General features: G+C 42.3%; 1 protein-coding gene across 1 annotated transcript in view; it reads right to left on the bottom strand.

The window, feature by feature from the left end:
* The window catches only part of LOC122561887 (semaphorin-3E-like), a 309,586-nt gene that overhangs the window by 90,717 nt on the left and 202,718 nt on the right, over positions 1-16,151 (bottom strand). Inside the window, exon 6 of the mRNA XM_043714219.1 lies at positions 2,600-2,716. Within this exon, the coding sequence (XP_043570154.1) occupies positions 2,600-2,716 (117 nt within the window). The remainder of the gene's footprint in view (positions 1-2,599; positions 2,717-16,151) is intronic.

Here is a 16,151-nt window from a genome sequence, read left to right as displayed (position 1 = left end):
TCTCATGCATAATTCTGCTCTTTCATGTTGAATTCTCTGGGGATTGCTACATCCCTCCCACAGAGGCTCACCACTAATAGTTAAATATGACTATCTTCAAGTCATTATTAATGTTATAATTTTGGACAATATCCAGACCTGCAATAGTACTGTAATTATTCATGTTGCTTTGTAAATTCAATGTCTCATGTTATAGTGAATATCTTTTCAGTCTTCACACAAGGAGCTAACACTCATATCTGAGCCTCCAAAGGACAGATTTATCCAGAAATGGAGCATCTCACAGTAAATGCTAGTTCTATCCTATCCTGGCTCTATGTTTACACTTTCAGTAGAAAAGCCTGACATTGTAACCAGAAACAGACGTTCTTTAATAATCTCTCCTAATCATAAACTGCTGCAATTATTTATTAATAAGTTAATTTGAGCTTGGTTAAAATCAGCTGACTGAACACAATAATCTAGGACCGTTGTCATGCCTACATAACTTTGGATCACCTGTGGTCATGTTAAATGTTTAATTATAATTTTTTTTTAAAAAAAGACAACATACAACAAGAAAATGACTGAGAATATAATTTCTGAGCGATGCTATTCAGTGGCTGACAGGGAGGTGTGTGGTGTGCCCTCAGCCTGAAGGGGACACTGCCAGGAGTCAAGGAATGTTCAAAGAGAAGGAATTCAAAAGAGAGGAAAGCCCTGCAAACTGAACTGCAACCCCCTGAGGTTATCACAGTGCAGAGCAACAGACAGGCCGAGTGTTCACTATTTCAAGAATACATAGGAACAAAGGTTAACAGTCAACCTCAAAATTGAAATGTGCATGTTAGTAAGTGAAGGTATGTAGTAATCATCCCTGCATTGTCTCTCTTTGCTGGAAAACAGTAAGGAAAAAGGACAATGGTGTTTCAGCAAACTTGTAAGGACAGGCATCTCAAACTCACCTGTCCATCTTCCGACATCAATGTAATTGATATCACCCAATGTAATAATTACAGTGTCCTATCACCTACTCTTCATGAACCTCAGAGACTGCCAGGTATATCTATTTTAATTTCATGTATTTTGGACTCACTTCTCATTCCTAATCCCTTAGCATTTGTGTTGCGTTAACTGTATTAACTGTAGAAAGTCTGTTAAATTGGCTCCTTTTAAAACGTAGATTTATTTGAATCTGTGACAAAGGCATCCACAAGGAAAGGAAGCCTATCTAAATTAGTCTTGATGTGACAAGAAAGGTTGAGAGTGTGGATGAAAAAAAGGCAATAAAGTTCACCGGCCCTCACCCAGGAGCTTAATGTTTTGAGGGTATTTCAATGGGAACTGTAATAACTTACAGAACATTGCCTCAGGATGGTTTCGAAAATTATCCAGGATTAAATTGGTGAATTATGACAGGAAAACGTGCTCATTTCAAAACAAGTATTTATTTACCACATAAAGCACATTTTAAAACAAAGTTCACCAAAACTAGCATGAATCCAAATTGTTTCAGAGCAGAAATGACAGCTTTGGAGTTGTTTTATTAATGTAATTTCTCTGATGGAGCACAACGTCTTCTGTCAAATTCAGTCACTGAAACCTCAAAAATGTGGGGAGACCACTATAAACATCGTGTAGTTCCACTGAATTAATATAGGACAGAAAAATTAGAACAAAGCCTCAAATTCAAGTAAATGTTTCAACATCCAGATTTTAACCTTTACTGGGGATTTGCATGAGACAGTGAGTCGTTAGGCATATCTAAGTAACAAGTCCAAAGATGTGTAGGTTCGGTGGATTGGTCTTGGTAAATTGTCTGTAGTGTCCAGGGATTTGCAGGTTAGATGAGTTAGCCATAGGAAATGTGGGGTTACAAGGATTGGATGCTCTTTGGGGGGAGGGTGGGGGGGTCAGTACAGAATTGATGGGCTGAATGGCCTCTTTCTGCACTGTAGAGTTTCAATATTTACAACAGATCAAAATGTTCGTCTCCTCATCTGGATGGTTAGCTGAATTGGCTAGATGGCTGGGGTGTGATGTAGAATGACTCAATGGTATGGGATCAGTCCTGGACTGTGTGTGCTAGTTTATAGAGGTTGTGTCCTTACTCCATGCTTGAGACAGAGTGGTATCCCTGGAGCGAGGTAACCACTCATCCCTAACATAGAAACTTATTAATTCTGAACCTTTTAACAGCTGTTACAGAAACATAACTGATTGAGTACTTTGCTAACAATTATTACCTGTTTTTTACAGTGTTGGGATTTAGTATGAACACATCCCCCATGAAGTAGTGTGGATATTATCCTGAACTCCATGTGAAACACAGCTTCCTGACTGACTGTGGAAAGAGCTGTCATGTTACACACTTGATGTACAAGCTGGTAATGTCACATAAGTAAACATTTCTTTCAACCCATGTTTTGCTTAAGAGCTGTAAAAGTCCAAACTGTAACTTTTGAAACAAGCGAAGAATCAGAGCAGCAAACTATCGACTCCAGCTCGGGCAAAGACTGATTGAATAATGATTTAACCAGCTGTGTCTGGACAATTTCTGAGCAATGTTCAAACAATCGGTAAGTGTGCGGTTAATCAGAGAGAAGCTGTGGATGATTACCTTTCAGTAGTCGGTCATCGTGTTCTGTTCTGGTTGTCAAAGAAGAGCCCAAACTTCTAAATATTGCAGGATCTTCTCCAAAAAAATCAGTGTAGAGTCCGATATACAGCTGCCCATCTAAAAAAGAAAAGAAGTCTTCATAGAATTGTATACTTTCTCTGATCAATGTTGTGCTATGTTAACTTGTTTGGTTAGCCCCAGATGGTCTGTGCTGCTCCGACAGTCTTTCTTTCTCAGGGGAATGCATCTTTCCGGATTTAATGTCATATCTCTTTAAATGTCTACCATTACGTCTCTGTTGCCTACTCCTTACCCTAATTTCTTAGTGCACTTTAGTCAGCTCTGTCTTCATATCTTTACTGAAGTTTAAATCATTAGTCATGGACACATTCTTCTCTTCCTCAAACTGAATGAAAAATTCAATTGTATTATGAATCGAATCGAATTGAATTTATTGTCATGTGCGCTGAGGCTCAGTGAAAAGCTTTGTCTTGCGAGCGATACAGGCAGTTCACAGAGTTAAATAGGATAGATAAGTAAAATAGTAGGTAAACAGCGACAAAATAAAAAAAAACACACAGGTACAGGCGCATGTTAAGAGTTTGAGAGTCCATTCAGTATTCTAACAACAGTAGGGTAGAAACTGTTTCGAAACCAACTGGTATGTGTGTTCAGGCTTCTGTACCTTCTCCCCGATGGTAGAGGTTGTAGAAACACATTGCCAGGATGAAATGGATCTTTGAGAATACTGGTGGCCTTTCCTTGACAGTGGGCCTGGTAGATGGATTCTACAGATGGGAGGTTGACTTTTGTGATTGTCCGGGCCGAGTTCACCTCTCTCTGTAACCGTCTCCAATCTTGAATGGTACAGTTAACATACCAGGTAGTGATACATCCAGACAGAATGCTCTTGATTGGGCACCTATAAAAGTTGGCAAGGGTATTCACCATCATGCCAAATTTCCTCAGCTTCCTGAGGAAGAAGAGACGTTGTTGGGCCTTTGTAACCAGTGAGTTCACATGAAGAGTCCAAGAAAGCTTGTCAGACCACTCAGGAGCTTGACACTCTCCATTTGTTCCACCTCTGTGCTGTTTAATGTGTAGGGAGGAGGGGACATCCCGCCAAAAGTCAACAATCAGCACCTTGGTTTTGCTGACATTAAGACCTAGGTTGTTCCCAGTGCACCATTTTTCCAGATCTTCTACCGCCCGTCTGTAGTTTGTTTCGTCGCCATCTGAGATTTTACCAACTATTGGTAGTGTTATCTGCGAACTTGTAAATGGCATTAGTCTGGTATTTGGCGACACAGTCATGGGTATACAGTGAGTACACTAGGGGTTGATTACACACCCCTGGGGGGTTCCAATGTTGAGCACCAAGAATGAAATATTATCCTCAATCTTCACTGATTGTGGAATGTGTGTCAGGAAACTGAGGATCCAGTTGCAGAGATTAGAGCTTAGTCCGAGATCATTAAGTTTAGTATTCAGTCAGTCTCGAGGGGATAATAGTGTTGAAAACTGAACTGTAGTCAATGAGTAGGATTCTTTCATAGCTGTTCTTGGTGTCAAGATGTTGTAGTGAGGAGTGAAGGGCAAGTGATATGGCATCTGACGTGGATCTATTGGTCTGATAGACAAATTTGAGTGGGTCAAGTGGAATTGCTTAATGCCATGACCAGCCTTTCAAAACACTTCATGACCACCTAAGTTAGGGTCACTGGGCGGTAGTCATTGAGACATGCTGCATGAGCCTTCTTCAGCACAAGGATGATGTTGGCCCTCTTGAAACAGGCAGGGACAGTGGCCTGCCTGTTTAAAGAGGGCCACTGGTTGAAGATGTCGGAGAAGACCTTGGACAGTTGATCTGCACATGCTCGGAGTGCATGGCCTGGTACTCCGTCTGGACCCATCGCTTTCCTTGGAATCACACGAAGGAAAACTGACCTGACCTCTAATGCAGTGACTGTTCAGATAGGTTTGGAATAGGTGTTACCTCTCCGCCGGAATTCTGCTCAAAACGAGCATAGAAGGCATTGAGACAATCTGAGAGGGATATGTCATCATCTGGTATCTTGCATTGTCTCTTTTTAGAATCTGTGATGTCATTCAGTCCTTGCTATATTTGCTGGGTGTCTGTGTAGGTCTCTAGTTTGGATCGGTATTGCTCCTTGGCTGTCTTAATGGCTCTGCAAAGGTCACACTTGGATTCCTTATATTTGAGTGATTCTCCTGATCTGAAGGCCTCAGGCTTGGGTTTTAGCAGGTTCTGTATGTCCTGATTCATCCAGGGTTTCCTGTTGGGGAACACCCGGATTGACTTCGTCGGTATGCAGTCCTCCACACACTTGCTCGTAAAGTCTGTGATGGAGGTGGCAAATTCGTCCAAGGTACCTGTGGACTGTTTGAACGTGGTCCAATTCCAGACAGCACCGGAGTTGATCCTCTGCCTCCTCCGACAAGCACTGGACCTGTATCTGCGAGGGGGTCTCCTGCTTGAGCTTTTGTATATAAGCCGGGAGACGAAACATGGCATTGTGGTTGGAGTTCCTGAAATGAGGGCAGGGGATAGAGTGGTAGGCACCTTGCACAGTGGTTTAGCAGTGGTCTAAAATGTTCAGGCCCCTGGTGGGGCAGGTAATATTCTGGTGGTACTTGGGCAACACCTTCCTTAGATTGGCCTGATTGAAGTCACCAGTTACAATAAACAAGTGCCTCAGGGTGTTCAATCTCCAGGGTGTTGGTGGTGGAGTACAGCACATTCAGAGCTTCCTCAATCTTTAATTGTGGCGGTATGTACACAGCAGTTAGTATAGCAGTGGTAGATTCCCGTGGTAGATAGAAGGGGTCGCATTTGATGGTGAAGAATTCAAGGTTTGGGGAGCAATGGCTGCCCAGGGTTGTAATGTCTGTGCACCACAAGTTGTTGCTTTAAAAGCAATCCTCTCCATGCTTGGTCTTTCTTGAGGATGCTGGACGGTCCACACGATGAATAGAAAAGCCATCAGCCTAAAGTGCACAGTGGGGAATGGATGGGTTGAGCCAGGTTTCTGTGAAACAGAGTGTGCAGCAGTCCCACAGTTCACGTTGGAAGATGAGCCGTGATCTGAGTTTGTCCATTTTGTTGTCTAGAGATTGTACATTTGCTTGGAGTAAGCTAGGAAGGGGATTTTGAAACCACGTAGTTTCAGCCTTACTAGCAGGCTGGAATGCTTACCCTACTTCCTGCAGGTTTCTTACATTTGAGTGGTCTGTGGTCTGCTGGAGTGGATTGTGACTGCTTCCAGTTAAGTGGTCCTTCCTCGGACCCTGCGGAGCAGGTAGGTTGCAGTTTAGTGATACCTAAATGTGTCTTTACTATGAGACCATTAGTTAACCCTGCCTCATTGCATATTATTAAGTTTGGAACAACCTGTCCTCAGATTGGCATGACAACATGTAGTGCTAAGAAATAGTCCTGAAACTACTCTATGAACTCAACATCCTGGCTGCCTTTACTCATTTGATTTGTTTAATTTAAATGTAGATTAAAATCCCCCATGATTATCTCTGTACTTTGCTCACAAGCTCCATTATGGCTTTCTGTAGATGTGTTCTGGAGTGTAATTTACTCAGTAGCAATGCTTTTGTGTTGCTTTTAAATTTATGAATGAACTTTCAGGCTACAACTTGCAGGCTGTTAGCACAGCAATAAAGAAAGTTTCTGGTCTTTAATAACACCATCATTCAAATTGTGGAGTTGGAGATGATGATAGGATAGGGGATGAGCATGAAGCTACAAAGACTGGGGTGCAGATTTTACTTGAAGGGAATAGTGTTTGGCCTGTGGTTACTAAAGCAACATTATGAGAAATGATGAACATACAGACATGTGTGTAGCAGAATGTGAACAGGATCATCATTTGGGAAGAAACTGTGGGACCTATAGTTAGTTTGCTGGTCCATGAATTTTTGGTTAAGTTGAATACAATCGGCCGACATGAGTTATATACTCTCGACTGTATTAGAAGAATACTTTCACCACAACCAGGAAGTTCAAATTCATGGAATTACATCAGCCAAAATTTGTCCCATTCAATAAGTGAACAATTTCCATTTCGTCATGTCCCAAACATCAGTGTTAATGAAAGGAAGAATTCTGGAAATTACTTCACTTTGTCACCTTTCCCAGATGTCTTTTATTATCCAAGAAGGCAGAATGATCAGAGTTGCAAACCTTTCCAAAGCCACCATCAATATCACTCTTTAACTGATGCAAATCAGGGCAGGACTTATACACTTAATGGTAAAGTCCTGGGGAATGTTGCTGAACAAAGAGACAATGGAGTCGTTACAACACATGGTAAACCCTTCTGCTATTTAAACCAAACACCCAGAAAAGCTCACCTCGCCTCGTAATCTGTTAAAATAAAGGTGACAGAGAACTACCCAAGTTGCACTATTTAAAGAAAAAAAAAACAATTTTATTCTTTAACTCCAAAAGAAAACATTAAACAACAACTATCTGCAACCATAAACCTCCTTTCTCTTAAAAGATTGTTATCTATCTCCTACTCTATAGCAATATACTGATCCGATAAAGCCCCTATTACATTTACAGCAAGTCAATCTGCAAAACCAGGTGTCATCTTCGGGTGTTGAACTTCCTCTGTTTGTAGATTCACCTGGGTCATCGTTGGTCTTCTGCTGCAAAGATGTTTCATATGAGAAAGGCACCTTTTAGGGAGAAGGGTTGTGGGCAATCATTCAAATGACAGATGGTGCGCTTTCTCTGGCTAACTGTCCAAAAAACTCAAAGCATCAGATCATCTCAATGGTTTGATGTTGTCAAACAGTAAAATTCAAATTCGAATGGGTTTTAGTATCTTGGGGGCATAATTTAAATTGATTGATTGAATTCAAATTGGCGTGAAAACAGCTCAGTATCTGAGTTACAACACAAATGTTACATCTTCAAATGGTCCACTCCACTTTGAGCCTGCAGTCAGTCACATGACAGGTGCCTGCATTCACACTCTCTTAAATGTACAGTATACACCTTCAATTTCATAACACCTCCACCTTAAGAAAAGAAACGAGCCAACATAATGAAAAGATGGCTTCATTTTATTTTAATTCTTAAGTCTATTACCATGAAATACATAGGACATTAATTTAAGTTCATATTAACTACTGCATTTGTTATCACATTCTTACAACCTGCAACATGTACAATTTGTAAATTAAAAATCTGTAACTTAAGACTCTAATGAAATAGTCTCATATTCTTGTCTTTAAAATGTTCTAAAAATGTAAAAGGATTGCAATCTATTTACCCAACCATCCCTGATACATTGTTCAGGACATAAACATTAAAATATTGGAAGGCCAGTACCAAACTCAATAATTCATAGAACATAGAATAATATAGCACAGATGTTGTGCTGACCTATGAACTAATGTAAGCTCATCTCCCTACACTATCCCATCATCATCCATGTGCTTATCCAAGGACTGTTTAAATTTCCCTAATGTGGCTGAGTTAACTGCGTTGGCAGGCATGGCATTTCACTCTGAGTAAAGAACCTGCCTCTGACACATGCCTTAAAACTATCACCCCTCACTTTGTAGATTTGCCCCTTGTACAAGCTGACATCATCATCCTAGGAAAATGTCTTTCACTGTCCACTCTATCTAATCCTCTGATCATCTTGTATGTCTCTATCAAATCCCCTCTTAGCCGCCTTCTTTCCAATGAGAACAGACCCAAGTCTCAGCCTTTCCTCATAAGACCTTCCCTCCAGACCAGGCAACATCCTGGTATCCTTTTTCAATTGTAGAGTATTTTTTTCTGGCGAGTGTTGAGTTTCTTTGAAAAGTAATCAATTGGCAGTTCAATTCCACCAACATCTTCCTGGAGCAGTACAGCTTCAACTCCTATGTCACTAGCATCAATTGCAACTTTGAAAGATTTCAAAAAGTTTGGTGCATTAAAACTGGTTTGGTGGCTAATATTGCTTTTAAATTGACAAATGTCTCCTGACATTGTTCCATCCACCAATATTTTGGGTTCTTCAGTAAATATGTTAACGGTGCCACTACGCTGCTGAACAAACTTGCGGTGGAATTGGCTCAGTCCCAAAAATCGAAGAATCTTTTCCGTAGAGCTTGGTCATGGAATTCCTCAATGGCCTTCGTCTTTGCATTTCTTGGAGTCAACCGTCCATGACCGATGTTATGTCCCAAGAACATCACCTCTGCTTTCGCAAATTCTGTTTTCTGTAAGTTTATTACCAATTTTGCTTTTCTTAATCATTCAAAGAGATCTGCCAACTGTACCATGCGATCCAGAACCCATTAAAGATCACTACATCTTCCAAATAGACTGCACAGTTTGTTAACCCAGCCACAATTCTGTTCATGAGTCTTTGGAATATGGTGGGTGGGTTCTTCATTCCAAAGAGCATTACTTTAAACTGATATAGTCCATTTGGGGTTACAAACGCAGAAATTTCTTTCACTTTTTCTGATAAAGGTGCTTGCCAATAACCACGTAGTAAGTCCAACTTTGTGATGCAATTGGCTTATCCAACTTTCTCGATATAGTCCTCCAATATCAGTATTGGGTATGAGTCCGATTTTGTGACAGCATTGATCTTCTGATAGTCCACTCAAACTCGTTGAGTCCCATCAGATTTGGGAACAAACACTCACTCTGACTCGTTTTGATGATGTCTTCGTGGACCATCACCTCCACTTCCTTCTGGACCTGTCTGGCTTTGAAAGGACTAAGCCTGTAGGAATGTTGTTTTATTGGAACAGAATTCCCTAGATCTACTTCATGTAGAATAGCATTAGCCTTCCCCATCTTATTCCTGCAAATATCCTCATACTGCTGCCACAAACCTTTCAACTGTGTTCTTTGTTCCTGAGACAGACAGTTTACTAACCTATCCCATTCCTCAAGGACTTCCTCATTGCTTAAAGTATTTTGAGGCACATCAAACTCCACAACATCTGGATTTGATTCCTCACTGTGTGGGGCAGTCACTAACACATGTTTCTCCAGTTCCTTCTCTCTATTATACTAAGGTTTCAACATATTCATGTGACATACCTGATACAGTTTTCTTTTCCTCTCTGGCATTTTACCAGATAGTTCACCTGAATCAATGTTTTCTCAATTTGATGGGGACCACTAAACCTGGCTTTGAAGGGATCTCCTATTACTGGTAGCACTACTAATACATCATCCCCATGGGAAAACATCTGAATTTCACAGTTTTTATCCTCCACCTTCTTATTTCTACGCTATGCCCATTTTAGGAGAAAGTGAGGACTGCAGATGCTAGAGATCAGAGTCGAGAGTGTATTGCTGGAAAAGCACAGGCAGCAACCGAGGAGCAGGAGAATTGACATTTCAGGCATAAGCCCATCATCAGGAATGAGGCTTGTGGGGGGGGGGACTGAGAGATAAATGGGAGGGGGATGGGGTTTGGGGGGGAAAGTAACTGAGAAAGCGATAGGTAGATGAAGATGATAGGTCAGAGAGGAGGGTGGATGGACAGGTGGAAAAGATGATGGATAGGTCAGGATGGCAGTGCTGACTTGGAGGCTTGGGACTGGGATAATGTTGGGGAAGGGAAAATTAGGAAACTGGTGAAATCCACATTTATCCCATGTGGTTACAGGGTCCCAAGGTGGAAGATGAGGCATTCTTCCTCCACGTGTCGGTAAGGCTTCAGCAATAGAGGAGGCCCAGGACCTTCATGTTCTTGGCAGAGTGGGAGGGGGTGTTGAAGTGTTCAGCCATGGGTTGGTGGGGTTGGTTGGTTGGTGTGGGTGTTCTGGAGATGTTCCCTGAAATGATCCACAAGATGGCGTCCTGTCTCCCCCATGTAGAGGAGAACACATTGGGTGCAATCAGTACAGTGGATGACATTGATAGAAGTACAGGTAAATTTCTGATGAATGTGGAAGGATCCCTTGGGGCTTTGGATGGAAGTGAGGGGAGTGGTTTTGCTCTTCCTTCGGTGGCAGGGAAATACGTCTCTGGCGGTGAGGTCCATTTGTAGGTGGCGGAGAATGACGCGAGGTATGTTGAGGTTGATGGGGTGGAATGTGTGGACCAGGGGGGTTCTGGTCTTGTTCCGTTGGGAGGGGTAGGGTTCAAGGACAGTGGTGTGGTAAGTTGATGAAATGTACTGGAGGGCATTGTCGAACACATGGGAAGGGAAATTGTGATCTTGGAAGAAGGACGCCATCTGGAATTTACTAAGGTGGAATTGGTCATTCTGGGAACAGATGTGGCAGAGGAACTAAGAGTAAGTGATGGCATTTTTACAGGTGGAAGGGTGGGAAGAGGTGTGCTCCAGGTAGCTGTGGGAGTCCGTGGGTTTGTAATAGATGTCAGCAATTATTCGGTTGCTGATGATGGAGATGGAGAGGTCCAGAAGGGGAGGGAGGTGTCCAAGATGGTCCAGGTAAATTTGAGGGTGGGTAAAAGGAGTTGGTGAAGTCAATGAACTGTTCAGCCTCCTCATGGGAGCATGAGGTAGCACCAATACAGTCATCGATGTAGCGGAGTAACAGGTGGGGGCTTGGGGCCGGTGTAACTGTGGAAGATGGACTGTTCCATGCATCCGACAAACAGGCAGGCATAGCTGGATCCCATGCGGATGCCCAGGGCTACCCTTTTGGTTTGGAGGAAGTAGGAGGATTGGAAAGAGAAGTTGTTGAGGGCAAGGACCAGTTCAGCCAGGCGGATGTGGGGGTCAGTGGAAGAGTACTGGTTGGGACAGTGTGAGAGGAAGAAACAGAGGGCTTGGAGACCTTCGTCATGGCGGATCAATGCGCACAAGGACTGGATGTCCATAGTGAAGATGAAGCATTGGGGGCCGGGGAAATGAAAATCTTGGAAGAGGTGAAGGGTGTGGGTGGTATCCTGAACGTAGGTACAAAATTCCTGGACGAAGGGGGACAGGACGGTGTCAAGGCATGCAGAGAAGAGTTCAGTGGGACAGGAGCTGGCTGAGACAATGGGTTGACTGGGGCAGTCAGGTTTGTGAATTTTTGGTCTGAGGTCGAAACGAGTAGGGCAGGGTTTCCGGACAATGAGGTTGGAGGCTGTGGGTGGGAGATTCCCAGAGGTGATGAGATTGTGGATGGTCTGGGAGATGATGGTTTGGTGATGGGAGGTGAGGTCATAGTCAAGGGGGCAGTAGGAGGAGGTGTCTGTGAGTCGGCACCTGGCTTCAGCGGTGTAGAGGTCAGTGCGCTAAACTACCATAGTGCCCTTCTTGTCTGCGTGTTTGATGGTGAGGTTGGGATTGGAGTAGAGGGAGTGGAGGGCTGTGCGTTGTGAGGACGGGAGGGTCGAGTGGGGGAGGCGGTCGGACAGGTTGGGGTGGTTGATGTCACGGCGGCAGTTTGAAATGAAGAGGTCAAGGGCGGGTTACAGGCCGGCACAGGGTCTCCAGGTGGATGGGATGTTTTGGAGGCGAAAGAAGAGGTTCTCGGTGGATGGGTGGGAGCCTTGATTGAAAAAGTCCCAGTCCGATTATCCCAGTTCATTAGCCTCCAACTCAGCACAACCCTCCTGACCTATCCATCACATTTCCCATCTATCTGCTCCACCCTCCTCTTCTGACCTATTAACTTCTCCCTCACCTTCATCTACCTATCACTTTCCCAGCTACTTTCCTCCCATACCCATCCCCTCTCCCATTTATCTCTCAGCCCCAACCCACAGGCCTCATTTCTGATGAAGGACTTATGCCCAAAATGTCGATACTCCTGCTGCTTGAATGCTGCCTGACCTGCTGTGCTTTTCCAGCACCACATTCTTGACTGTGCCCTTTTTAGGTGCTGCTTAGCTAACTCACATACTCTAAGTTACATGAGCAATACTTATTCTCCACGAGATGTGGATGTCATCATCATTCATTGCCAATTTTTAATTGCCTGGTGATGGTGGTGGTGAGCTGCCATTTTAAAGACTTTGCAATCCAAATGATATTCCTCTCTGATGTTGCTCTCTCCATGATAACACATTTGAATTTCTGACAATTAACATGCCTCTAAGTTCTGTACAATTGTGCCTTAGGGTCCATCACACTACAAGTCCTATTGTGTATTAGTGGCAAGGTTAAGATGAACAGAATAAATAAAAGCAATGCTCTTGACAAATTTAAAAAAGGTCAGGATTGATTGCTGCTGCTAATAATGCATACGTTCATTTTGAGAAGAAGCATTTCATGTGCATCTTTTTCATGCCCAGTACATCACTGAGGTGCTTTACCATGTGGAAATACACATTGACAAAACAACAGGCAATTTCTTTACTTCTCCATTTACACTGGCCTGATCCCGAAACAGACAGAAATAAATCACGTTACAAAAAGAATCAATTCAGTCCTAGAAGTTGAAATGTAGTTCCTTGACAATCAAAGGCATTGATTCATTGTTTCAATTAATTATTTTAATGGTCACCAACTAGAGGGGTCACAGTACATATCAGCTTCCAATGTATTCAGAAAAATACTTCAGAACACAGATCACTAACTGAGCTGAACAAAGATGGATCTATAAACATAGAAACATTTATTAACGGAGGTGGAACCAGAATCTCTTTGTATGCATGAGGAAAATTGTTTACACCAAAAGTAAATGTTTTTGTTCCATATTTTTGATCTCCCATAAGACCATAAGATACAGGAGCATTCAATGAAATCATGGCTGATCTAATAATCTTCAACTCCACTTCCCTCCCTCATCTCTGTAACTTTGAATCACTTACTGATAAAATATATGTCTACCTCTGCCTCAAAAGGTTGTCCCTTGCTCTGACATTATGCACTCTTGCCCCTAGACTTCCCCAAAAGAGAAGCCCTCTTGTCAGCTGAGCAAGCCTCCATGATCGACAGACGTTAACTTACTGGCATATAATTACCTCTTTTTTTATCTCCCTCCCTTTTGAAAGAGGGTGTGATATTTGCAATTTTCTAGTCCTCTTGGTCCTTTCCAGAGATTACCACTAGTGCATCCAGTATCGCTGTAGAAACACAGAAAGTAGGTACAGGAATAGGCCATTCAGCCCTTCAAGCCTGCGCCACTATTCAATATGGTCATTCCTGATCATGCTATTTCAGTATCTCACTCCTGCTTTCTCTCCATACTCCTCAATCCCTTTAGCCCCTGTAGCTACTTCCTTTAAATTCCTCAAATGAAGTGTATCATCTTATTGTCTTTTATCAACATTTGTTTCATGAGTACATTTTGTTTTATGATAGTTATTGTACTTCCTTCCATAACCCCATTTGCTCCTTGATTTTTTGATATTCTTGGATTGTAATTAGTGTTTCCTACTGTGAAGAGTGGTATATTTATTCAAGTCCTTTGCCATTTTCTCATTCCCTATTATTGTTTCCCTTGCACCATTTACATCATCTATTTCACCTGGTTAGTTTGTGCACTGGGAGCAAATGGTTTTGATTGGTGTGGTTATTTTCAAACTCTCACTCCAAAATAATTCTCTTTGTAACTTCATGATTTATTTCTGTTGGTGATTTGTTATAGATCAGGTATGGCTGTAGAGGTAAATAAACTACTTGTGATTCTTTCATTGTGTATTCCCACATTGTGAAGCCCATCAATGATGTTTGTATTATGGAAAACATTAGGTATTGAGATCATTTATGAATGCACTTGCAGCAGAATGGGACCTAGACTCTAAAGTTTCTTCCCTACTCCAATCTTCACTTCTCTTTCACACTTTCCTTCCTTAAGATGTTGCTTAAAACCTCCTGTTTGACCAACCTGTTAGTCACTTTTCCTGATATTTGCTTCTGTGGCTTGGGCCAACCTTGTTTTGATAATTGCTCACATGAAGCATTCTATAAATACAAATGTTTGATGTTGATGTAATGTCTCAATGTGATCTATCCAAGCACCCCCAGGTTGGAACAATCAGCCAGCACTATTGCAAACAACTCAGGCTGTTGTTCTCCTATAAAAAGGATTATTTATATTCTGGGTTCTGAACAGAATGATTTCTTAAACTCATTCAAGGAAAACTGCAGATGGGATCCATTATTCACGTCCCACTTTTGACAGTAAATGAGAAACCTTTGAATAAATCATTATCTACCACATAAATCATCATTTTCTCCCAACTCTCTCAGCACATGAACCAGAACCAAAGCCAGATAAATAGATGCTGTAGAAATCATGCCAAAATGAATTTACAAATGTGGTGTATCATACGTTTAGTATCTATTACATGAGTGTTGAGCTATTTCGTCAATGCAGGAAGCTTAAAGTACAAACAGTGAAGGCTTGCATTTTTTGTGAAGAATAATAATAAGCTATTAATATACATTTGCTATTCTGGAGAAAAAATGGAAGGGAACTTGTGGAATATGTATAAGTTAGAACATAGAACATAGAACAGTACAGCATAGAACAGGCCCTTCAGCCCACGATGTTGTGCCGACCACTGATCCTCATGTATGCACCCTCAAATTTCTGTGACCATATGCATGTCCAGGAGTCTCTTAAATGTCCCCAATGACCCTGCCTCCACAATTGCTGCTGGCAACGCATTCCATGCTCTCACAACTCTCTGTGTAAAGAACCCTCCTCTGGCATCCCCTCTATACTTTCCTCCAACCAGCTTAAAACTATGACCCCTCATGTTAGTAATTTCTGCCCTGGGAAATAGTGTCTGGCTATAGACTCTATCTATGCCTCTCATTATCCCGTACACCTCAATTTGGTCCTCTCTCCTCCTTCTTTTCTCCAATGAAAAAAGTCCGAGCTCAGTCAACCTCTCCTTATAAGATAAGCCCTCCAATCCAGGCAGCATCCTGGTAAACCTCCTCTGAACCCTCTCCAAAGCATCCACATCTTTCCCATAATAGGGCGACCAGAACTGGATGCAGTATTCCAAGTGTGGTCTAACCAAAGTTTTATAGAGCTGCAACAAGATCTCATGACTCTTAAACTCAATCCCCCTGTTAATGAAAGCCAAAACACCATATGCTTTCTTAACAACCCTGTTCACTTGGATGGCCATTTTAAGGGATCTATGTACCTGCACACCAAGATCCCTCTGCTCCTCCACACTGCCAAGAATCCTATCCTTAATCCTGTACCCAGCTTTCAAATTTGACCTTCCAAAATGCATCACCTCGCATTTATCCAGGTTGAACTCCATCTGCCACCTCTCAGCCCATCTCTGCATCCTGTCAATGTCCCGCTGCAGCCTACAACAGCCCTCTATACTATCAGCAACACCTCCAACCTTTGTGTCATCTGCAAACATGCTGACCCATCCTTCAATCCCCTCATACAAGTCATTAATAAAAATTACAAACAATAGAGGCCCAAGGACAGAGCCCTGTGGAACACCACTCACCACAGACTTCCAGGCAGAATATTTTCCTTCTACTACCACTCGCTGTCTTCTGTTGGCCAGCCAAAACTTTATCCAGACAGCTAACTTCCCCAGAATCCCATTCTTCCTGATCTTCTGAATGAGCCTACCATGGGGAACCTTATCAAATGCCTTACT

Source organism: Chiloscyllium plagiosum, chromosome 23, assembly GCF_004010195.1.
Source record: "Chiloscyllium plagiosum isolate BGI_BamShark_2017 chromosome 23, ASM401019v2, whole genome shotgun sequence".
Lineage (NCBI taxonomy): Eukaryota > Metazoa > Chordata > Chondrichthyes > Orectolobiformes > Hemiscylliidae > Chiloscyllium > Chiloscyllium plagiosum.
The sequence above is the reverse complement of the archived record's forward strand: the minus strand, read 5'-3'. Positions and strand labels throughout refer to the sequence as shown.